The 25,735-nt window shown below is 45.9% G+C and overlaps 1 protein-coding gene across 1 annotated transcript; it reads left to right on the forward strand.

The window, feature by feature from the left end:
* Nucleotides 1–498: 498 nt before the first annotated feature.
* Nucleotides 499–25,588, forward strand: ermp1 (endoplasmic reticulum metallopeptidase 1). Its single transcript, XM_079734100.1, has 15 exons — nucleotides 499–814; nucleotides 2,613–2,923; nucleotides 5,133–5,260; nucleotides 6,367–6,472; nucleotides 6,826–6,972; nucleotides 7,252–7,344; nucleotides 9,592–9,804; nucleotides 10,290–10,510; nucleotides 15,349–15,523; nucleotides 16,218–16,408; nucleotides 16,657–16,809; nucleotides 17,472–17,674; nucleotides 18,910–19,025; nucleotides 19,738–19,901; nucleotides 20,626–25,588. The coding sequence occupies exons 1-15, from the start codon at nucleotides 531–533 to the stop codon at nucleotides 20,800–20,802; spliced, it is 2,682 nt and encodes an 893-aa protein (XP_079590226.1). The 5' UTR covers nucleotides 499–530; the 3' UTR covers nucleotides 20,803–25,588.
* The last annotated feature ends 147 nt before the right edge of the window (nucleotides 25,589–25,735 follow it).

Below are 25,735 nucleotides of genomic sequence, written 5' to 3' on the forward strand. Positions count from 1 at the left end.
ACATTTATTTAACATTTATATAGCTGACGCTTCCCCCCCCCCATTATTTTATTTAGTAAAAATGTGTGTGTGTGTGTGTGTGTGTGTGTGTGTGTGTGTGTGTGTGTGTGTGTGTGCGTGTGTGTTTTTTGAGTGCGTGCGTGTGTGTGTGTATGTGTGTGTGTGTGTGTGTGTGTGTGTGTGTGTGTGTGTGTGTGTGTGTGTGTGTGTGCGTGTGTGTGTGTGTGTGTGTGTGTGTGTGTGTGTGTGTGGGTGTGTGTGTTCGTGAACGAGTGAACATGTTAATGTTGTATTCTCCTATCCAACCCGAAACCTGCCCTTTCTTGCTTCTTCGTTTAACCGGTTCCACGAGGAATTTGTGTAATATTTGTCCTTGGCCAATAGGGCGCGCACCGGCCATTATGAACACTTGATTTGCATAAACCGCCCAGGCGAACCGCCGTAACTTGTCCCTTTGCGCGATCCGTCAGTTGCTCAGGAAAGCGCCGCCTGTCTGAGAGCGAAGCTTGCAGCTGATGTAGCCTACTACCATGGCAAAGATGGAGAGTGACACCACTATCAGGAGACTAAAAGGACTCGGGACGCCCAATAGTGTATCGCAAGTAAATAACGTTTCGCGGAGTTTACACGGGGGTAACGGTTACAACAGCGACCCGGAGAAGAAGCCCGAAGTGAATCTGTTCTTGCTACGAGAAGGAGTCGGAGCTTCCTTAGTGTTTGTGTTTATTTTGGTGCTATGGGTACTCGTGCATTTGTCACTACAGCAGCTCGTCATTGGGAAGTCGACTGGTGAATTCAACGCAGTAAGGGCTAGGTGAGTTTGTTTAGCTTTTTGTTTTTCTCAACTTCTTATTAGTGCAGTTGGTGGACCGCTAACCTTTCCTCTAGTTCAGGAGTGTATAACGCACACCCTCTAGAAACGCACCATTTCCCCCTCCTTTCAAGGTAACTGTGAAGCCAGGTGTTATACACGCTGTATTGCTGTCAGAACTTGGTACAGGAAGGACCTCTGACTAGGCACAATCCTCTCTATTTCGGACCACTCTAGTTACGATCACCAGTTCTATCCCTCTGGGGGAAAGGCGGTTTTAGTGACTTGAATAACAAGTTATAACAAAGCAATAACCACTGTCAGTGAAAGCCACTTGAAGACGTGATTTTTTTTAGTTCAGAGAATAGGATCACGTCGCTATTCTGTGTGTAGCCCTAATAAGGGCCTGCGGGAAATGACATAATGTAAAAGATAAAAGAGAAACGCAACTGAAGGATGCATTGTGTGACAAAGCTTACCAACCAATTTGTATTTCCTTTATTTCATTCTATGGTATATTGTATTGCTTTTGATCAGTCAATAAACGGCGACCACACCTCCAAAAACGGGATGCAAAGAGTACATGTTCAACAGTAAACAATGCATCTTGAAATATTAAGTGTATACGGGATGATGACCAATATCTTTACACATCAAGCTGCCTAAATTATGTCAAAGATCTTTGTTGAGCCTTTGAGTAACATGGTAGACCTAATATGATATAACAATCCCAGTCAACTAGTTAGTTAGCATGTAATATAAAATGCCGTCCAATATTCAGGGGAAATGTGGTATATCAGTATAGATATAGCAATATATTCCAATTGATAAAATATTTTAAGGGAACCAGTCTGTTATAGTCCTTATGTAAACTCAAACTTAATTCAATGGGATATCTAGTCCATTTTAAAATAAATCCTCTGTGAAGTCCAGATAGACAACCTATTTATTCACATAGACAGTCATTTCTGTCAAAAGTAGTGGTATAGGACAGAATGACCATGCATTATAGTATGAATGATTATAAATTTAGGGAGGCAGGAAATTACTTGAATTGCTTGTAAATGAATCGCTGCTGCGACCTTTCAAGGAAGTTGCAGGATCATGATTTGGTTAAGGTTTTTCATTGTGGAAGTGTAATTTGTTATTTCAGGATGTTCTGCAAAACTAGAAAAATATATTTTATAATGAAATGAAAGAAAGCGAAAACCTAAAGTACAGACTTATTTAATGTGACTCATGCTTATTTTCTCACATTAGCAAGTGTGTGTGTGTGTGTGTGTGTGTGTGTCCGTGTGTGTGTGTGCGGTGCACGCGCTTCTATCACGCATTTCCTGTTTTTCAACTATAATAAATAACAGTTACAGAGACAAATCCCAATGAGCGATCATACAAACTCTTTCATGCCAAACCAATGATTTATTAAAGGGGTGACATTATGCCACCAGGTGTGTGTCTGAAGAGCCATTACAAGCCATTTGAAAATCGGCCTTTTGCTGGGTTTTAGTGTGATCAAAAGTGGGAGTGACACCCTAGATGTTTGATAGATGGATAAGCAGCATTTGTCACGGCCCACTGGGTAGGCTGGTAGACTGACCTATGCAGCATACATCTAGGTTGACATGCCCACTTGTGATGTCACTCAAACACAGGAAAAGGCTGATTTAAAAATGGCTTGTCATGGCCAATCACACTCACACCTAGTGGCATAATATCACCCCTTTAAGTCCATGCTAATGACCTATGCGTCCTCCACCACCGCCCCCCACCTCCACCAAACCCCCTCAACCCCCGACCCCAGGCGGCACCTGGAAAGCATCACCAGCGTGGGCCCGCGGCCGGTGGGGAGCCCGGAGAACGAGGTGTTGACGGTGGCCTATCTGCTGGAGCAGATCCAACACATCCAGGCGGAGGTGGCGGCGGCGGGGAACCCCCATCGCCTCAGCGTGGACGTGCAGCGGCCCACCGGCTCCTTCTCCATCGACTTCCTCGGGGGCTTCACCAGCTTCTACGACCGCGTCACCAACGTGGCCGTCAAGCTGGAGCCCGAGGCCGGGCCGTCGCATCTCATGCTGGCCAACTGCCACTTCGACACGGTGGCCAACAGTCCAGGTACTGAGGGAGAGCCTCGAGGCGTGAGCCATGGTGGATGGTCGGCTTTCGGCTTTTGTTTTGTTGTCCTCCGGAGAGGGATTGCAACGACACCCCTTGTTTATGTCATTAGGACAATCAATGAAGGGGTTGAAAATTGACTTGTAAACGTGTACGCTTACCTGCCAGAGCGATAGAATCTACCGGGGCAAACAATCGGGTGTTCTATTTGTTCAAACTGCCAAATTGATCCGCCATTGTCTGGTGGCAGGGATCATTTGGGATCCGCATTAAACACAGCCACACAACAACCCATAACATTTCAGTTCGTGAGTTTGTCAAGGGCAGTGGTGGCACAGCGCACAATGCACTACGATTCAGACTGCACTTCTAGTCCAGGATTGTCGGGAAGGGTGTCGGGGGTCGGACCCCCTACCGAGAGGTGCTGGGTCCAAACTAATCCCCGCCTGCTCTTAAGTGACATGTATCTCTAAAGAAATGCACTAAGTCATATTGGATAAAGCGCCTAGTAAATAGTGAATAATATCATGATAATAAATCAGATTATTATTCATATAATCTTAAACAGGTAAACAAAGTATTATGTTTGTTTGCGGTATGTGGCCAATGTCAGAGTCTGAGTAATCTTTTATGTTATTAATGCTGAACTTGTGTGACTTTGGAGCCAACATGAATGTCTGCTAGTCTTCAGCCACAGACATCTGCAGAAGGTTTGTGCCGTGATATAAACCACCCTGTTATTTTCAACCACTTAAGAGTAGGGATCATATGAAGACGACAAATTAACCACCACTGTTTATTGGTTAACCGGTATGTGAAGCGGCGCATTGAAATCGCTCTGTAAATATTCCCTGTGGCGTTCAAGGAATTGGTTCTTCACATGCACTGGTTGAACTGTACTCAGACTGGCAAAGGGTTTTTATATCACTCGCTCAATGAACGGGCAGGCATGATGTCTGGAAGACGTGCCGCTGAATATTCATCAGAGCACAATCTGTGCATTTTAAATCCTTCCGTTCTTTTTCACCGCACCATAAGGATTTACAGTCGAATGATGCAAATGTGATAACATGGAGAAAAGCGAAGGGGGAAAAAGAAGACATTCCCCTCCCCTGCATTCATTGGGGTGCACGGATCACCCATGATGATGGGTTAGCCTCAAAAGGTCACACTTCAATATCTGCGTCGCTCTCTCTTTTGAGCATTAAGTGGCGATGACAAGAGGCCGGCACGGCGCCCCCATATTCACCGAGCAGGGCCCCCTTCGTCCACTGCCCCAAACGCTCCGGTCTTTAAAGCCAAAACGCATGACTCCTTCGTCTGAGGTTTAGTCTTCGTCTCCTCCTCCTTCTCAGAACTCCATGCTCTTTCTTCTACTCTCCTTCTTCCTCTCTGCGAATCACGTTACGCCAATGCGCTAATCTCACGCTATCACATGCTTCTCCCCCATCCGCAACTTTTATTGGGCCTTTCATAGTATTAAGAGGCATAATGTGAAGTGGGTTCCTCTTCCTCTTTTTACCCTTCATGTCGGGGGTCCAGTGACGTACATGTCGGATAAGTGTTACCAAAAGAGGAAATATGTCTTGGTGTCCTACGTCAGTTGTCTGGCCGGCTTGCTCATGGTCGATCTATCATTTATTAAATCATTTGGAATTAGGACTCCATCCATGACCAATGATAACAGCATTGAGATGTGATACGATGAAAGGGTGGGATAGAGTACCCCCCCCTCAGAGTTCTAAATGTGGTGGTGATGGCCAATGGGATTGCTGCTGAAGTTTGCGGGTGGTGTGAAACCTAAAATCAGGCGAGATTTGGAGGATGTGGGTTTATCTGCAATCTGCGTCTAAAACTAAACATAGGAGAGAAAACAGAAGCCATACTTAAACAGGAATCCCTGTATAAGTATGAATCTCTTAAAGGGCAAGTAGCCGTCCTGACTAAACCGTTTCTGTAGCTTCATATGCTTATAAGATTGTATATGCCAGATTATACCATAATACCTAAAAACTGCAGAGGTTAATTTACCGAATAGGCAAATGCGTCACAGTAATATCTATCCGTAGTACTAAATGGTTGCAGTAATCTTTATTCATGGTATTGGGATGAAAACAAATACAGTTTTGGGAGGCACCTTGTTGGTCATGGTCTCAGGGTTGTTTGAAGTGTGACACTAGTTTTTGTGTTTGTTATTCTGTGGTTGTAGGTGCCAGCGATGACGCTGTGAGTTGTGCGGTCATGCTGGAGGTGCTTCACTCCCTGGCCAACCTGTCCACTCCCCTACGCCACGGGGTGGTGTTCCTCTTCAATGGGGCCGAGGAGAACGTGCTGCAGGTGACGTAGAGCAAGAGGGAACACCGAGTGTTAACCCGTGTGAAGTATGGGCAAGGAAAGCAGATGATGTCCCTACCAATACAATTAAACAGCAAATTGTGACGTTTTTACTACCCAATTATCGTAAACGCATTAAGAAAAGCATGAAGGAAAGATGACTTATATTGATGTTTAATGCACACTAAATTTTCACTCTGATTATTCTACTACGAGTGCAAATCTGAATCGGCCGTGTTATGGTTAAAAGTCAGATCAGCATTCACAGGGATGAGGGCATGTTTCATTCGAGCCCTGCTAGGTGTTATGTTCTGCTCTTTCGATCACGTTCTCAACTGTCAGGTTGAACAATGATACTGCTTGGTGGTTTATGACTCCGGTACAATGCAGCATCCGAAAAAGTTGCTTAGCTGTTCATCACTCGACACCACAATAGATGCAGTTGTGGTTTGGGAGGTGCTTCCATATGGCGATTGTCAGCCAATATATGTAATGCATACATCTCATTGACAAAGCATATGATAGCTTGACCCTGTATCAAAAAGCATAAAAGGGAACTAAAAGGTTTTTCACAGAGCAAGTCGTAATGAGAGCACTACCATTCAACTTGTGGTCTTGTGGTTACAAAAACTCCAAACTGTTTAATCGCTGTTTACGGTTTGTTCCCTCTTTTTAAGGTTCTTTGTATAAAAAAAAAATCCTACTCATTACTGATCCTGTTGGCTAATAAGTGAACTGCAGCCCGCTCAAGCCTGCGCATTCAGAGCCCTAGGAGTGCGAGACCACAGCCATCATAGACTAATGTTCGTTATTTTCATAGTTATTAGTTACAAAGAGACAATGGGAGTGGATAAAATGCACATAAAATGGACCCATTCAAAAGTTTGGATAAAATTGATGTTTTTTGCTATTAGACGTCATTCTTATTTCCTGGCAAAAATGTCCCGGTTCGAACATCATATAAAACCAGCCCAGAGGCTCTTCAATGCAACAAAGAGCAACGGGAAAGGAGTTATATTTTGTATCTTGGCAATTTAAAGCCTGACTGCATGAAAAACTAGTACATATATTAAACTGCTCTCCACTTCTCCGTCCTCCCTCTCTCCCAGGCCAGCCATGGCTTCATCACCCAGCATCCCTGGGCCAAGCAGGTACGCGCCTTCATCAACCTGGAGGCTGCAGGAGTCGGTGGCAAGGAGGTTGTCTTCCAGACAGGTGTGTAGGTGTGTGTGTGTGTGTGTGTGTGTGTGTGTGTGTGTGTGTGTGGGCATAATGCGGCTGTAGTGCATGCATTATAAGTATTTCATTGTTTGTCTTTGGTTGATGATAAACCCAAGCGGGCTTCATTTGTATGCGTTTAGCATGCCTTTCTCAGAACGCTATCTGCCCGTTGATCTCATTTGTTTCTGGACCTGTAAATCATTTACTTTCCCCGGCCGTTCAAATGACCATTCGACCATGTGAAGCGGAGCTCAATCACATGCCTCACGCACACACACAACGTTGACGTGACGTCACCAGCACAATATGTAAAACAAACTGGGTTTTCTGGGGTTCCTTTCCCCCAGGTCCGGAGAATCCCTGGCTGGTGCAGGCCTACGTGCACGCGGCCATGCACCCCTTTGCCTCGGTGGTGGGCCAGGAGGTCTTCCAGAGTGGCATCATCCCCTCGGACACAGACTTCCGCATCTACAGGGACTTTGGCAACATCCCAGGTGGGTGCCGCCGCCCACGGTGGACCAAGAGCGCAGGGATGTTAAAGAGGGATTAAAAAGGATTGGGTCAGCAAGTATAGGATGTCAACAGAGTGTTTTTTTCTGTCGTTGCATGCATTAAGTACAAGGGCGTGAGTCTGGCTCTCTGTCTCGCCGCACACTTTGTATCAATATATTTGACTTGCTCTCGCTCTCTGTCTCTTTCTCTCTCTCTGTCTCTCTCTCTCTGTCTCTCTATCTCTCTGTCTCTCTGTCTCTCTGTCTCTCTACCCCCTCCAGGCATAGACCTGGCCTTCATCGAGAACGGCTACATCTACCACACCAATTACGACACCGCAGACAGGATCCTGACCGACTCCATACAGAGAGCTGGTAGGCCCACCCGTCAGCCAATCACGTGAATCCTTGCATTTCTGACCGCCTGAGCTCTAATTCCTTCGCTTATTACGATATTATGTCATCCCGATATCATGTAGACGCTTATTAAGATACTTTGTGGACACACTTTTCAAGGTGGCTTCTTTGTTGTGATGTGAGGACGACCAACAGATCTGGATTTGGAAGGTGGGCACCGGGGGGGGGGGACGAGGTTATTTCCTGTCACCCACACATCCTCAGGAATACAAACATGTTGCTTACATCTGCCCTGCTCTGTCCTCCCCTCCCGCTTCCCGTTCAGTCCCCTCAGCACTCTGCCCCATCGCATTACTCATCTGGGACCCGAACACACACACATTTCCACAACGCCGCGCGTCGCGTGTGTAGTCTGCGACATTGACGCACCAATTTGTTTAGTGGGAGGCTCCTCACCCATCCCCGCCAATTAGGACGGAGACAGAGAGGAAAAAGGTGGAGCAGATAACCAAACATGGGCGTGGTCACGGGCGGGGGGGTTATTGCTTTATGCAGGCAGAGAGGAAGCAGGACATGTTTAGTATCTGTGTATATGGGGTGGAGTCTTAATAATATTGCTAAATAAGACCTGCCTTGGCTTGGAAATATAGGGGACTTTAATAGAAGTGCAGGTGTTATATTCTTGAGTTGCAGCATTGTGTAGGATATGAAAGGATGTGATATGACCACATGACCGTCACCGTGACCATCAGACCTCGTATATCCTGTTTTTAAACGTTCTCTTTATTTATTTATTTATTTATTTCATGCGCTCTCTCTCTTTTTCGCTCACTTTGTTTGAATTGCTTTTCCCCCTTTTCTAGGGATTAATAACACTTTGTCACTTGGCTCCTTACTCTAGCATCGTTTTACATGGGAACACAAATATCAGGGCAGGAAGACGTGGGGCTGCATGTTATTCAGAACGAATCTGATACGACGGGCGCATTACCCTGAGTCCACCGGGAGCGCAGCAGTGGTCCATGGGAGCGCAGCTCAGCAGCGGTGAATGTGCACTGAAGGGCTGGGCGCGTTCTGCTGGGTCACTGCCGGCCGGAGCCTTCGCCGCTGAGAGCTGAACGGACTGGGCGGGGGGGGGGGACAATGGGCCTCTGTCCTGGCTGTGTGTGTTGGCGCATGTGAAATGTGATTGTGTGAGCAGCACACAAATATGCAGGCGACTACACCAGCGAAGTAGACCACTAGGAGGAAATTACCCGCAGCTCAGGACCCGTATGCGATTACAGCCACGGTTGCTCTTGTGATTGTAATAACAGAATAACAGTTTCTGCTCCCTCTTCATCGCTTTGGGTGTGTTAACAGGTTTGACTCCGGGGTTACCTTTCTCCCTTCATCTCGGGACTGTAATAAAGCAAACAGGGGCGTCTGTAAATACATAACCGGCTGATAAAAGGGTAGCTCTTGGTGGAGTGTTATACGCCATGAATGTAAATACACTCTGAAAGCTATGGTTATTCGTAACTCTGCAGCAGGTATTTCCCTACGGGGGAGGGGCGGCGTGTATGAGGCAAATAGGTGGGTTCTGGAGGGCCGCCAGTTCCCTGGGACCACAAGACCGGGCTGTGCTCTCTCTTGTTTAATTACATCGCTTCTATGAGTCGTCGTCCCCTCATGGCGTCAACACCCAACTGTTCCCCCCCCCCCCCCCCCCTCAGGGTGGAGGTGCCCGGCACAACTGTTCCCCCCCCCCCTTTGGTCGAACCCCTTTTGTTTTTTATGTTCTCCGCCTGGGTTGTTTTAGCGTCGCTGGCGGCGACCAGGGACCGACTGCTGTGTTCACCACAGCTACAGAATAGGCAAATCCACAGCTTTCGATAAGCCCCGTTGTCTGAGGAGTCTCCTATCCAGCTCTAATGGCGGGGTCTTCAATAATCCGAGCGGGGGGGTTTTGATATACAAAGCTGTCGGGATATTTGCATTGAAACTATTGTAACTGCAGCTCGATCAAAGCTGTCCCCTGATTGAATCTTGTCGTTTTTGTTTAATTCAGCGAGGCTAAACTGTAATCTGTTGTGCGAGTGCGTACAGGACTGTAACCTGATAGGTGTTTGAGCGGCCGCGGGCTCCAACGGCCCTCACCTTGTACTCACCTCGACGTCTCACCCTGCCAACACAAACCCAGCCCATAATATCCACAGCGTATCGTGTTGGCTCCGCGGCCCCTGTAATCCTGTCTTTTGTTTTTCCCTTCCTCCCGTCTCCCAGGCGATAACATCCTGGCGGTGCTGAAGCACCTGCTGATGTCGGAGGAGCTGGGCGACTCCTCACAGTATCGCCACGGCAACATGGTGTTCTTCGACCTGCTCGGTGTGGTGGTGGTCGCCTACCCGGCCCGCGTCGGCACCCTCCTCAACTACGTGGTCGCCGCGGCGACCTTCCTCTACCTGGCCAGGAAGGCCGCGCGGCCGGGGAGCGGCGGTACGCCAACGCCTCGGGGCCTCTCTGTTCTCTCGCTGGGTCTTTTGTTTGTTCTTTCGTTCTTTCTTAGTTTTTTTCCCTTTCTCCCTCACTTAATTTATTCAGTCTCATTCTGAGTTACAGTGCTGTTCTATAGTACCCATAACTCTACTATACCATACGGTGATATACTATACCATACGCTGCACCATACCAGACCGTACTATAGTATATATCGCATTGTATGCCGTAGTTTCTTTTGTCTTTTTTTTTCTTTTACATCGTATTTTATATAAAATAACATCTAACAGCCCTTACTCTTTATTGGACCCATCAATTATATTTATCATACAGATATTGAATCTGTATTTCAAATTAGAACCTTTTTTTTTTTTTGCCTCACCCTTGTTTCCGTGAATCGTAGAGAAACCATAGTAAGCGGTTTGAACTCGGCGAACTCACACCCCCCACTGGCTGACCTCCCCCCCCCCCCCCCCCCCTGGCAGGCTGCCGGTACATGCGTCGGCTGGCGTGCGCGGCCGGCCTGACGGTGCTGAGCTGGCTGGTGACGCTGCTGTCGGTGCTGGCGGTGGCCCTGCTGGTCACCCTATTGGGCCGCTCCATGTTCTGGTACGACCACTTCTACGCCGCCGTGTGCCTGTACGGCCCCGTGGCTGCCGGCACCATGGTGCTGGTGCACACCCTGGCCAAGAACCTCTACTACGGCGTGAGTTACCGCGCACGTGCCCTCAGTGTGTGTGTGTGTGTGTGTGTGTGTGTGTGTGTGTGTGTGTTTGTGTGTGTGTGTACGTGTAGAAGAATTGCACACCGGTTGGGCGTGCAAACTTTACATGCACAACATTTGTATGCACAACCCTAGACTTTTTTCACTGCACTTTCAGTTTTCAGACAGACCCTGACTGACTGACGGACTGACTGTCTGACTGTCTGACTGTCTGACTGTCTGACACAGGTCTTTGGGTTGCGAGTTCGAGTCCCGGCTTTTTTTTGCTAATCCTAGATTGAAAGTAGGGCGTCACAGCGCAAAGAACATGGCAGTAAGAAGAATTAGAAATACTTAAAGCTATTAAAATGGGATTTAAAAACGACAGAAAAATATAATGCCAATAAATCTATATACACAATAAGACCAGTGGAAATGTAGATTAAACTAGGTATGGATAAATAGGGTTTTAAGGAATTATCGAACGGTTTGAGGAAAACAAAACACATAGAAGTCCCTTGTTTTACTTATATGACATCCATCATATAAGTTATAATAGCAGTGGCTGACACACAAGCACACGGGTGAAGCCAGACCACCGTGCAGAGACCTGTTTAAAAAAGCTCTTCCTGTATTGGGTCGCTTCGGCATCCTGTGCCTCGAGGCTTCTTCGGTGGCTGGTTTTAAACAGCTTCTCTGAGCTCACCTAGGGCCGAACCAGGCAGGAGCTGAATGTGAAACACCGTCCAGAGGCTGAATATCACATTCTGGAGGCAGCCCACAATAGAGCTGTTACCTTTTTCCTCTGAGAACGCCATGGAATGTGCACGCATGTGGTGCATCTTAAACCAAACCGGCTCTCTATATTCCTTCTAAGCCTTCACTTTCACCCCCCTGCAGGTCACTGAGGCCGCCTCGCTCAAGATATTGAGCCTCTTCCCTAGTTTAGAAAAAGTATGGAAGTTGTTGTGTGTTTTTTTATTTCCACGTGGCCGTTGACTGATACATGGGCTGCCGTGAGCAGCAGCAAGCCTTGCATCTCGGTTAAGATTAAAGGTCACTGGATCCACATCCTCCGCTACGTGTGGTTAATGTGAAGCAGCAGCTCTTTGTACACGTTGATGCTATCGGTGGATGGAATACAATGGGAACAGTATATCATCTTAGACACACTCTGCTGATTGGCCCAGGAAACATTTGCGACATACACATTCCCGCCGGGGATGTAAACAACATTTTCAAATAACAAGTAAAACAAGAACAGTGAAAGAATTAAAATAAATAGAAACTATAAAAATAAATAGTAAAGTACTATACAACATTGTCCAAATAACAACTGAAACAAGAGAATTTGTGCAACATTTAAACGTTATATATATATAATATTCAAACTAAAGATTATTATTTTTAATTTTTTTTATAGATTTTTGACGATGAAGTAAAGGCGTGTGTGCTTATTGTGTTGCTTAGGCCCTAAGCAACACACTAAGCACACACGCCTTTGCTTCAGCGGCCGCCTAAGCTGTAAAGTGCTGTGTGAAACCCTGACATTTGCTGCCGTTGGGTTTATTGTTTTAAAATCACTCTGTTTCATTTTATTTGGTCCTTGAGTCCACAGCCACGTCATTGTGGTGGGCTGTGGTCTTAATCTCAATAGCTTGTTTAAAAGATAAGCAATACTTAGGCTTCTTAGCAATGCTCATTCTTCTAGGGAATCATTTTTTTCTTTTCGATAATGAATTGCTGCATGTGTGACAGTCCCCAAGTAAATAAAATCTGTGACGCGGGATTCGGGACTCGGTAACGCTCAAGGTCTTGAATTACAGCGTCAAACCCTTGTCTTTCCCGCCGCGGTTCTGCGCTCGTACGTTGCGTCAAGCTCTGTGAAACCTAGGGAGACGGCACAACCTGTGGAGCCGTGCCCCGTTTTGGAGGCGTCGCGACCGACCGACTTCATTCAATAAAAAATAAACAGTCTTCTCAGGTTTCCGTAGCTCCCCCGCTATTGTGTTCCTGCTCAGAGAGGCTCCTGGGTTGTTATTGGAAACCATATGTTTTGATTAGTACCGGATGGGAAAAGCGGCAGATTACCCCAGGGTCATTTAAGGGTTGGGATTCCTCTTTGCTCTTTTCGTAGACCATGAAAGTCGGACACTCTGCCGACGTCGTTTCGAAGACTACGGGCTTGTTATTGGTTGCTTTCTGTAGCGATAAAACAAAATAAATGATTTAGGAATGAAGTACTGTGTGTCGAAACGAAAAAACATTAATTTGTTGTGATGGATTACCAAGGTTGTGTGTGTGTGTGTGTGTGTGTGTGTGTGTGTGTGTGTGTGTGTGTGTGCGCGCGCGCGTGTGCGTGTGCGTGTGGTGAACTCAATAACCTGAAGTCATGTGTCCCCAGTGGATTATTTTTTCCAACCACACACGAGTGGTTTCTGAACATTTCTCAGTGGTGGCTTGGATTAATTGACTGCATTGAAAACACAAAGAGAACTAAACTTATAAACTTGTTATCAGCTTCTTCTTTTCTTTTGCCACTGAGTCTTTTGTAGGTCTATTAATATATCCGGTTGTACAGTTATCTGTGGTAAATGCAAATGTGAAGATGCAGACACTAGCAGTTGGATTTCAGTGGAAAAACTGTTGAAGTACCCCAACTGACTTTTGTCTCTTCAAATTGTTCTACAACCAGGACTCAATTCACGGTCATACCATCCAGGTTAAAGTATATGAATAGGCAGTGTTGGGAAAGTTCACTTTCTTCGTGAACTAGTTCAAAGTTCAGTTCGCAAATTTTAAAATGAACTAGTTCAGTTAAACGTTCATAATTCAAAATTTTGAACTAAGTTCACAGTTCCAAAAAATGAACTAGTTCATAGTTCTTTTTTTCAATATGTTGCTGTGAGCTTTTCATTTTTTCCGGTATTTTGAACATTGAGCCCCCTTTGTGGTTTGTCTAGGATGATATAGAGTGGTTGAATCAAGTATCGTAGCGAAATACAGTTTCTATCGTGTTTTATTGCACATTTAGCGCATTTTGTAAATCCCATTGATTTCTGTTGGAAGACTCATTGCTCGTTGGCGGAAACGGAAAGGGGGGGTGTTCACGTTTGATTGTAGTCTTTTCGCTCGGTTCTAGCCCTACTGATGAGACGGAGAACCGAGCGAAAAGACTACAACCAAACGTGAACAGCCCCCTTTCCGTTTCCGGCCAACACGCAATGATTCTAGGAGGTATTCTACTCCGCTGAGCTATGAGCCAGAGCGCTAACGTTATGGATTGTACATATTTATAATTCGAAATTCGTCTGAGCCTTTATACCACAAATACTCTAGGGTCTATAGCATATAACCGCTTTGTCTGATTACAGTTTAATTCATTTTCCACAATTTAACAGCTCTCGTTTTGAAGAATAATCACCGCGCCATTCGTTTCAATGGGAATCGCGCTGGTCTATACTTTCAAAATAAAGTGTACATATTTATAATATGAAATTCGTCCCAGCCTTTATATGACAGATACTATAGGGTCTATAGCATATAACCACCTTTTCTGATTACAGTTTAATGTAACAGTAAGCTGGCAACACCTCAACTGCAAATGAACCGCACGGAGATTACCATGGCAACCGGTCAAACAACACGGCGATCTGCGCGCGCATCCGCCGTGTTGATCGAGAAATAACCCCCCCATTGAACGAAGTTAAACCGAGTGAGCGTGCCGTTCACTGACACCAGAATGAACGAGTTCACAGTAACGTTCATCAGGCAGTAATACAGTACGTTCAGTTCACGTTCGCCCAAAATATGAACGAGTTCATGAACTTTCGTTCAGTGAACGCGTTCAGGCACAACACTGTGAATAGGGCTAGGAGAGAGTTATACTACAGTAAAACCCGCAATCAAAATAAATCTACCGTAACCTAGGCTGATAAACTTTGTTTTGCCTGGTCTCTCATGAGGAACTCTCTGGCAGCAACACAACAATGTCTCTGTAGAGTGACAAATCATTTCACAACGAGCTAGTAAACAATGACCAACAAACCGTTACTACCAACACAATAATTAACAACACAATGCGCCTACGCTCCCAAAACGGAGGTGGACATGTGACGTTGTGGTGTCCAAGCACTGTTAGGGCGTGGACTGTGTTTACTGACTTGGTTTATAACTGGCCAGTTTTAAGGGTTTTGTGATGCAGGGCTCTGTGTCTTCGGTCAGTTTGTATTGTTGGCCTACAGCAGTCCGTTAAGGGCTTTTACATGATGACTTTACAAGTGGAGCTAATCATTATACTGCAACTGCTACATTTTACACCTACTGCTACTGCATTTGAATCCTCCTACAACAACATTAAAGTCCTTCTACTAGTACTACTGATATCACTACTATTACATTTTAGTCCTACTACCACTTCCACTACAACTACATTATTCTCCTACCTCTGATATTTGAATGAATGTAATATGTTGAAATGTTTTTGGGCAGAATAGAACAATGAGTGAAATCCCCCCTGTGCAGTGGCGGACTCAGAGTGTTTGAAGGGCAGGGGCGAAAAAATAAAAGGGCCACATTCTTGCTGTAGAGGGCACATCGTCATAATTTATTGTATGAAGGGGCACCAGAGGGCACCCATTCATTTTTTTCACATGTAAAGGGCAGCCAATGAGGCACTTTCTCTCGTATTCACCACTCTTCAGGGCACTTTTTCAACCATGGAGGCACCACTGCCTCCGCCCCCTGAGTCCGCCACTGCCCCTGTGTGTGTGTGTGATGCTACTCAACGACCACATCGCTTCGTCTCATCCTTGTTGTTGTCGCCGTTGTCGCCGCTTCAGGGGGTGCGTCTGGTGGAGCTGGCCGAGCTCTACTTTGACGTGAGCCTTCTTCTGTGGTGCTGCAGCCTGGTGCTGTTCACCCTGCAGGGCCTGTGCTCCGCCTACGTGCCCATGCTCATGGTGGCCTTCCCCCTGGCTGCCAAGATCCTCCTGACCAGCGAGTTCAAACACCGAGGTAAGGGCGGGCGAGGAGGCGGGCGTCGGAAGCAGAGCCAACGCCCGCGGTGGAAACTGGAAGCCCGCACGGCCTTGACGCCCTTTTCCCCCCCCCTCCCACCAGATTTCCATGACACCATCCCTTAAGGGATAACCAAACCCCCCCCCAAACAACAACACACTTTCCAGTTCGCTGTCGACGGCCCTTTCAGATCCGTTTCTATAAGCGGAGGGCAGGTGTGTCGCATCAACACTTAATCACCATGGGACCATGGAACCCCATCAGCCAATCACAGGTCATGCATGCAGTAGCAGGTGTTTCACCCATAGAGGGAGCCCTCTAATCCAACCCGTTCCACGAGGGCTGTCGGGGTTCTCTCCCTTCTGATTTAGAGAAACCGGGCCCCATTATTATGCTTCCCATTGCTCCCTCACGGGGAAATTTACACCAATTTAGAGAGATTTAGAGAGAATGGGTGCCGACCTGAAGTCTAGAATAAAAAGGTTGTCTTTTAAACTTGCAGTTTAAAACTGCTTTTAAAGATGCACACAGCAAGGGAAGCGCTTTCTCTAAGGTCACAGGCAACGGCCTGCGTATTGCGACACAGAAAATGCCGAGACTCCGTGTTCCCTCCACCTCTACTGCTGCTACTGCTGCCGGGACCACGACGCGGACCGCCGCTAACTCTCACCTTCCGGCCTCTCCTCCGCAGGCGCCTCCGCTAAATACTGTGTGCTGTACCTGCTGGGGCTGGCCCTGCCCTACGTCCACTTCATGTTCCTCATCTGGGTGGTGTTCGAGATCTTCACCCCCATCCTGGGGCGTAGCGGCACGGAGATCCCCCCCGAGCTGGTGCTGTCCACCCTGGTCACCCTGGCCACCATCTTCCTCTCCTCCTTCTTTGTGAGTGTGTGTGTGTGTGTGTGTGTGTGTGTGTGGGGGGGGGGGGTTAATAAGGGGGCAGCAGGGCAGGAGGTTGATTCATGTAGGGTTAAACCCCCCCTGGATGAGGATTGGTTAATAAACAGTGATGTCTCTGTCTCTCTCTAACTGTCTGTGTGTGTGTGTGTGTGTGTGTGTGTGTGTGTGTGTGTGTGTGTGTGTGTGTGTGTGTGTGTGTGTTGTGTGTGTTGTGTGTGTGTGACCCCCAGCTGCACTTTATCTACCTGGTGCGCAGCACCCGCTGGGTGCTGTCAGGTCTGGGCTCTCTGTTTGCGCTGGTGTTCCTGCTGATGGCGGCCGGCCTGTTCTTCCCCTACTCCGGCAACCCCGACTCCCCGCGGCCCAAACGGGTCTTCGTGCAGGTGGGGAGCCTTCACCTATCACACACACAAACACACGCAGGCTGACGCACACGCCATGAGGAGAAATGTATTTTATTCATTGCATTGTACTTCAGGCCAAAATCGTCGAGTCATTTCATCGCAATAACGACATCGATATAATATATCTAATTTATCAACTATCATTGTTGGGTAATCAAAAGAGGAAGGACTTACTCATATGCTTAAAACGGTTTTATAATCCTGTGAATAATTTTAAGCTATTTATGTAACGTACACCAGTCAGTCAATCTGTTATCTGCTGACTAAACAGTTCTGCTGATTCAAGACATAGCGATAGAATTGATACAGAAGAATCTCTACCAATAGACTTTCTATCATCTCGATCATATATATATATATATATCATGTTTAGATGGTATATTATATCTATACATGTGTGTATATTATAATTTATCATTATACTAAATATCTTCCATTCTCCTCTTCACCCTGTGCTTCTTCCTCATTCATCATCATCATCATCCTCTTCTCGTTCTTCCTCCTTCCTACTACTTCCTGCTTCTTCCTCATTTCATCATCCTCATCCTCTTCTCGTTCTTCCTCCCTACCCTTCCTCCTCCTCCTCCCCCCCTCTTCGTCCTCTTCATCCCCCCCCCCCCCCCCCCCCCCCCCCCCCGCAGCACACCACCCGTACCTTCCACGACCTGGCGGGCCGGGTGGAGGGCCGTGACTCGGGGCTGTGGGTGAACAGCTTCGACTACACGGCCATGAAGTACGTCACGCCGCTCATCCCCGAGCTCAACGACACGGCGCGCACCGTCTGCCGCCAGGACCACCCCTTCTGCGGATACCCCTGGTTCCTGCCCGTCAAGTTCCTCAGCAAGTCAGTGGGCCCGGGGAGGGGGGGGTTGAATTCTGTTTGGGTATTGTTTGATCGACGTGAAGGGCGCTGTGATTGGTAGGATTTAAGAGGTTTAAGAAGAGAGAGTGGTAACAGGCAGCAGGATTTTTAAAGTACACAACGGAACAAAAACATTTCCTCTCTGCTCCCTCCATCTCTACTCCCTCCCTCCCTCCCTCTCTCTCTGCTCCCTCCCTCCCTCCCTCTCTACTCCCTCCCTCCCTCCCTCTCTGCTCCCTCCCTCCCTCCCTCTCTACTCCCTCCCTCTCTGCTCCCTCCCTCTCTGCTCCCTCCCTCCCTCCCTCCCTCTCTACTCCCTCCCTCTCTGCTCCCTCCCTCCCTCTCCCCGCCCTCCCTCTCTGCTCCCTCCCTCCGTCCCTCTCTCTCTACTCCCTCCCTCTCTGCTCCCTCCCTCCCTCCCTCTCTACTCCCTCCCTCTCTACTCCCTCCCTCTCCCCGCCCTCTCTCTCTGCTCCCTCCCTCCCTCCCTCTTTACTCCCTCCCTCTCTGCTCCCTCCCTCCCTCCCTCTCTACTCCCTCCCTCTCTACTCCCTCCCTCTCCCCGCCCTCTCTCTCTGCTCCCTCCCTCCCTCCCTCTTTACTCCCTCCCTCTCTGCTCCCTCCCTCCGGTTCTCTGCAATTGAGAAGTTGAGAAGTTCATGCCCCTTTGATTGACAGGCAAGATGAACTCCTCGACCCAATCAGGGAGGAGTTGTCCAGATGGCTCAGAAAGCAGTATAAGATCTAAGTTGTCACACAGAGTCAACCAGAACAGATCATTCACAGAGCAGTCCACTTACTAATAGCCGATGGATGACTGCCGCATTTCTAACAAATCAAATGATGATTGCTCTTAGATTCTTCCTACATCCCCTTTTAATGTAATGCTTTGCACGTGATTACGTGTCTGAAGATGTGATTCAATTTGAGTGGAATCAAATAAAAAAAACATTTATATTATATTAATTCTCACATAATATGAACAAATGTCCAATTATTTCTTGCACATTTAGATGAAGATTTGTCATTTAGTATGTTTAAGGACGCATTACGCAGTCTTTGGTTCATGGGTCCCTTCCAAAGGGAGTTAAATATACTGAACATGGCGAAAAACAAGCAGTGTTAAGATGGTGTCCCCATGCTGTGTCGTCATGGCGACTCCTCTGCCCTCTCCGTCTCACCCCGTACCCTGCACTCCCGTCGCTCCTGTCCCCCAGGAAGAACTGGTACCTGCCGGCCCCGGAAGTGTCGCCCAGCATCCCTGTGGACTTCACCCTGGTGTCCAAAGAGGAGACGGTGTTGGGCACGGTCAAGCTGACCTTCAGCGTAACAGGTCAGTGGACACCGTCACACTTGATAGTAATCAATGATTATTATTATTTTTTTAAATGTCGCATTTCAAATAAAATACAAGACACCCGACACAGTAAGATAAGTCAAAATAAAGCATCAACTGGACATGTACGGTTTGTGGTTAAATAGTCCTTAATCGTGCTTTTGTAATAGTTCACGGTGATTTGGGATTCCAGTTGAAGGTGACCCTGGAGCTTACGCCATGATGAGGGTGCAAAAGATTTAAAGGCACTTTCACCAAACGTAGTGCTGGTCCGAGGAACGTCAACATAATTAAACTGCTAGACCCAGTGATACGAGTGCTGTTTGTTCTAGGAGCATGTAGAGAACACACAAAAGGGGTTCATCAATGAGGGTTCACAAATGTTGGGTTTCTGTCAGCAGGGGTACTGTAGCGTGCGCCGGAGGTGGAGGGACCCCCGTCAGCGGGGGGGCGAGGGGAAGAGGATCAGACGCCCTGTAGACCCCTCTCCCAGAGGCGCCCTCATTGGACCAACACAGCTGTCACTCACAACGCTAGCTAGGCTTCCGCCCCTCTTACATAGCAGACTAAACCAGCGGAGATAACGCACCGTTGCCACAGAGACTCCTGTGTGCACTTCAGGGTCAGGCAGTTTGATAAGGTCCCTGGGAACATAGGGCCCCCTTTGTTATGTCTTATCCTAACCCCGCCCTCCCCCCTCCCCCAACAGGCCCCAGCCACATGACCCTGTACCTGCTGCCCCACCCGGGGGCCCGCCTGGTCTCCTGGTCCCTGGGGCACGGGACCCCCCCGTTCGACGTGAGCGGGGAGTACTTTGTGTTCTACTCCCACGGTCTGGACGCGCCCGCCTGGAGCTTCTGGATAGAAATACAGGTGCACACTCAACCACACACACATGCAGGCACACGAACACGGACATGCACACGCACACACATGCGCACGCACACACATGCACAGGCACACACACCCAAACAGTCTCACACACACATACTCACCCAAACAGGCTCACAGACAGACAGACAGACAGGATAACGTGTCCCCCTGCTTCCTAGCATATTTTTGTTATCTAATAGTGTGGCTGAAACAGGGGGCTCACTTACACTTTAAATCAGCTTGAAGGAATAGACAGGAACCAGACAGAGCAAAATGACCTGAAGATTGCAATGGCCTTCACGGACCATCATTTCCTGATGCTCGCACCTTGATATCCCCTTTATAATGCCATGAGAAGTAAACAAGCCATTTCTGTTGTCCCTCCCTTCACCCAATGTGGATCTCTCTCTCTCTCCCTCTCTGTCTCTGTCTGTCTGTCTGTCTGTCTGTCTGTCTGTCTGTCTGTCTGTCTGTCTGTCTGTCTGTCTGTCTGTCTGTCTGTCTGTCTCTCTCTCTCTCTCTCTCTCTCTCTCTCTCTCCCCTCTCTCTCTCTCTCTCTCTCTCTCTCTCTCTCTCTCTCTCTCTCTCCCTCCCTCTCCCTCTCTCCGACTCTCTTGCTGTCTCTCTTTTTGTTTTCTCCCTCTCCCTCTCCCTCTCTCTCCGACTCTCTTGCTGTCTCTCTTTTTGTTTTCTCCCTCTCCTCTCCCTCTCTCTCCCCCCCTAGCCGCCCAAGGAGCCGGACCCGTCGGGCCCCGGGGGAATGGTCTCGGTGGCCGTCTCCTCCCACTACTTCTTCGGGCCGGACCAGCGCACGGAGCAGATGGACGCCCTGCTGCGGCGCTTCCCCTCCTGGGCCTTCCCCTCGTCCTGGGTCAGCACCTACACCATGTACCGCTACTGAGGGGGGGGGTACCGACCCATACTGAGGGCCTAACACAACTAAAGGAGGCTGGGGGCTGGGGGAGGGGCCGATGGAAGGGGGTTATGGGCTTATCACACACACACACACACACACACACACACACACACACACACACACACACACACACACACACACACACACACACACACACACACACACACACACACACACACGCGCGCACACAGAAAAACCCACACAATTGGACATGCTTCTAGCCTGCGTGAGACCCCCCCCCCCCCATCCAACCACTGTGTCAATAGCGCTTAGCAGCTAACCGCTAACCGAGGTGTAAGATGCTCTGACCTAGGCCTGACATGCAACCGACAGACCGACCAAAGTCAACGGCGCGCCCTCTCGCTGTCGGCGGTCGCTCTTGTACGGCAAAAGATTACCGGGTGAGGGGAATACGTGAATTAATGGGAATCTATGATTTTTGGTTTCCTACCCTGTATGGCCTTTGGCACTTTAGCTTCTACCTTTTTTTTTCACTTTCCCCATTTCCTCGTTCTCTCTTGCCAACTCCTACCTGCTTCTCCTTGCTCTAACAACTCTGTCCGTGACTCTTATTGTGGAGGAGCTCACTCTTTCGCCACTTCCTTGCTGGTCTCCTCAACCCCGCGGGCAAACTACTGAGTCAGGCGGTCCTTAGGGAAGATGTGCATCACTGGAAGATACTGTTAGGGAGCAAGCAAAATGCAGCTTCTTTTTTAAATTTGCTTTTGAGTTTTAAGTTGTTTTATTTTCACCCTGTAATCTCAAACTTGCATAATCGGGGTGGGAGGTGCTATCTTTAGTTTTGACTCATCTTGACTGTCTTACGTTTATCCCAAGATAGCTAGTTATCTTTCCAATGTTTTTTTTAACAGTTAGCGGTGCCAATGGATGTCTATGAGGAAGGTAGCAATATGGGTGACTCATACTGATGAGCTGTTATTGATGTTCAAAAGCGAGGTGGACTTCTCCCAAATGCAGTGAAAAGGCCTGTGTGCGTTCTGAAGAAATGCAACGATTATCTCTGGCCCTGTCCATACTTGAATTTGCAACACTTGCACTATAACCTTGTTATGTTTGACCTACTTGATCCATTTGTGAGTTAGGGATGGTGGTTAACCTCTTGCATCTCTTTAATTGTTGATTAGGCTTTAGGTTTGTCTCTCTGAATGCACCAACAACCAACTCAATTTTTGAAGTTAATGATAAAGATTGCTTAAATGTAACTCTTGGCACATGTGGAGAAGGCTTAGTTTAATTCAATTTTAAATAGGCAATATGTTTTTAGTTGCAACCTAATGTGTTTTTTTAATAAAGGGTTGCTGTGATGGTTATAATTATATGCATATAATAATTTGGATATCGATAAGAAAAATCTGGAAACAAACACTTTCGGAATTTCATTTTGAGACCCATATTTCTCATCACTTATAAATGAAAGAGATATTATATAAAAGACAAGACAAATTGTCTTTAGACTTTTACACAAACATATATCCGAAATCACAAGAAAAATTGTGTTAATGAAAGGCATTCGTTTAATCTAGGATTTTGAAATGAAGAATAGGCTTTCCAAAAGAATATCTGGTGGAAACTCTTAAATGTCTAATATTAAATGGTATCATGTGGTATACAACAATATTAGTTCTACACAAATTCTTAAAAGCCTGGCGCAAGCTGAATAACATTGCTTGTATTACAATACACATTATACAATGTTTACAATTATCCCATTGGTTTTTATGTGTAGTTCCGTCTTTGAGTTAGTAACTCTGAATGTAGTCCTACACCAGCAAATACAACCTCAGCCACAGTGCATTTCAAAATAACGCACCGTGGTGTAAAAATATACGATTCTATTTTTCTAACTATGTACACTAAAGTGTATTTGTGTTATTATTTGAATGACTTCTAACACGCCTCAAAATAGCCTAAAAATATTAGGGTTGTAATGTCCAAAATATTCTTTAGGTTATGTTGTGCTGTACATTCAAAAATAAATATTACCTATTACAATTCTGTTTAATTTAATCTTTTCTCATACTAATTTAGAATTTAAAAAAAATGTCATGTGTTACCAAGTTGTTTGTTGGTGCCGCCAAAGACATCTTATAGCATATCACTGTAGCGAACAGCCATCTATTTCATTTCAAAACAACTCTCGGTTATCAAAAAACATCACCCCGATTTATGTACTGTAAAAGCAGCAGCATTAATGAATAATTTATTTTTTAAATCTTTGCTAATTTTACCGAAAACACGTCACATGCGGGTCCACAGAGGTTCGCCAGGGCTATACGATGTAAACCACCATCTGTTAAGCAGTTTGCCGTCTAAATAAACTAGTATAGTGATCTGTAATTTATCTCTGGTCCTTCGGTTGCAGACTGGATTAAACCTTGTTTTTTTAATTGCTGTATGATTTCCATACATGTTCTATATGGTTTTCTGATTTCCGTGTATTTACCCGTGCATTTAGCTAAAACTATATCAGAATCATTCATGCATTAGGGGGAAAGTAAATGTTTAGGTGGTGGTGTTCTAATATTTTTTCATGGGTTTAAAAAGAAAGAAAGTTGCAAAGACGATTATCCACAAGACCGCTCTCTTGGAATTCTTCTAAATCCCATATTGTTTGGCTGATAAATAGACCCTGCGTTCTAAATCTGTCGTAGCTAACATTTCCATCGCTTTCATTGTCACTCAGAAACCAAATCTATGCAACACAAAGTGTCTGTTCCTCTCAATGTAGGTCAGCACAGTGTGTGTAAGCACCGATACAAAACCCACAATGAAGACTCTTGTCAAATGTTGGAGACTCCTGTCAAATGCCAACTAAATGTGAAACCTACAGGGTGGGTGTCATTTATGTGATGCCCTGTGATTGATGTTTATTTTTGGCAGCCTTAAAATCGTACGCGTCCTCAAACAAACTAATGTTTACGCTCGTGGACCACCTCTCAACAAGTCTTACTGCAAGCAAGTGCCGCATTGTACAGCTTTCCGTTTCGTTGTTTTAATTTGTTGTGTATGTTTTATTTGGGTGGGGAATGGTGGTGTCCATCTTGGCTCTTTGCTAGGTGCATTGCAGTCTGTGAACGGAAGAGGAGTGACTGCTCTGCTTGGGTTGAATGCTATGTTTTAACTGGAGTTTATTTAATGTGAGCCCATCTTTTCAGGATGGGTGATTCAGTTCAACAGTTGTCCGTTCATCAATTGTGCGAAAGCATCAAAATCATTAACGTTATGTTTTTTTCTTAATCAAAGTTGATCAGCAATGAATGCATTTTGTATATAAGCTGCTGTCACTAATCACATTCCAAATCTTCCCATTCAAGAAAGAATTAACTTTTGCTTATTAAAAATGTTAAACCACTGTGAGCAATTTGAAGAGCTTTCATAGTATTTCTTTCTTATGAAATTGCAGAAAATTGAAGATTTGGGCAATATTTCTGTCTCACGGCTTTCTGTCTTGTTCTTGGGCTGTACCCCACTGTCTATTGCTGTAGCACCATTCATCTGCCGAGCAATGCCTGCATGACTAACATTACGCCTTTCAACTTCCAAACCTCACAAGAATTTGCACTAAGTCTAAAATAAATCGTACAAAGGTGTGACCAACTTTCTAGGATTTTCTGACTAAACGGGCTATAAGAGTACATTTTGATGGAAACATATTTAAGGTGTGAATTCAGAGGACACTTGAATGATGTGAATTTCAAAAGGTGCAATCATCTCCCTGAACGGGATAGCCGTGGTTCATGACAAAAGTTACTAGGTTATCATTGTTGAATGCTGTTATATAAACGGGGACGAGCATGTATTTTTCCAAAGATGGTCATCATACTTTGGAATCATTTGTGGAAACAGCCTGCAATTAAAGCTAGGGTAGGCAATTTGGAGGATCAGCCAGAGTAAGCTAGTTTTTGAAAGTATCCAACTGAAAAAAGCCCACCCCTCCCTTCAGGCCTACTTTCAAAGCCACACCCCAAAACAGGTTACTAGCTCGCTAGCTCTTAGAAATAGTTCTGCCTCGCCTTTTGGAAGGATCCAATCATTCCTTTCGGCCAAATTAAATGATTGGACAGGTTTATTACAGACCTAGACAACCACAAATATTGGATTATTTTCTCTATGTGATTTATTGAATTTCATTCGCGATGTATAGAGCATTTCAATCAATTTAAAAATGCTTCTAAACTAAATTTCCCCTAAGGTTAAAAGTAATAGATTAAAAAAAACATAGCTTTTAAAATTTAAAGAAATAGCATTGTTTGGCCCTTCTGCAGTTAGCATGTTTATTTATCAGACGTAACACAAATATGTACTCTTGCTGAATCTAGCCTTAATAACTTAATAAGGATCTGGATTTAAAGACTAGTAAGCAGTCTAATATAAATCTTAGTTTTACCACTAGATAGACAAACTGATGTAAACTAAAGCCATTTACAGTAGCCGAGAGGTTAAATACTGTGAAATAACTCATCCAATGTTTTAACTCTTTTTTTAAAATAAGCTGCTTGACTGTTTGGCTTTGGGATATGTAAATACAAATGTTCTGAATACTGTAGTGATCTTAAAAGCACTCCCACATTAACTAGTCTTTCATCCACTTTTAATGCATTTGTTTAATGTCTTAAAACTTTCAGCTGTCTTATTTTTTATTTTAACAATATACTGTAAGTTAAATTCAAGATTTTATAACCAATTGTTTTTATTTAATGAAGTGAGATTTTTTTTGGCAGGTGTATCTCTCTGTCCTCTAATAAATTGAGTCATATGGTTGAATGGGTTGGATGGTCATATTTTTGACGTATGGATAAAGATAACGCAAAAAATGAAACATCGCTTGCAGTGAATGATGTAACTTACTTTCGGACATTAGCGAGCTCAAGTCAATACAGCAGTGTTTTTAAAAATA

The sequence above is a fragment of the Pollachius pollachius genome (assembly GCF_949987615.1).
Source record: "Pollachius pollachius genome assembly, chromosome: 4".
In the NCBI taxonomy this organism is placed as follows: Eukaryota; Metazoa; Chordata; class Actinopteri; order Gadiformes; family Gadidae; genus Pollachius; species Pollachius pollachius.

What these genes read in the sequence shown, in the direction of transcription:
- ermp1 (XM_079734100.1), top strand. Translation starts at nt 531, where the DNA reads ATGGCAAAGATGGAGAGTGACACCACTATCAGGAGACTAAAAGGACTC. An exon ending in CGACTCCATACAGAGAGCTG is followed by an intron (nt 7,345 to 9,591) that starts GTAGGCCCACCC and finishes CCCGTCTCCCAG; the next exon opens with GCGATAACATCCTGGCGGTG. An exon ending in CAGCGAGTTCAAACACCGAG is followed by an intron (nt 15,524 to 16,217) that starts GTAAGGGCGGGC and finishes TCTCCTCCGCAG; the next exon opens with GCGCCTCCGCTAAATACTGT.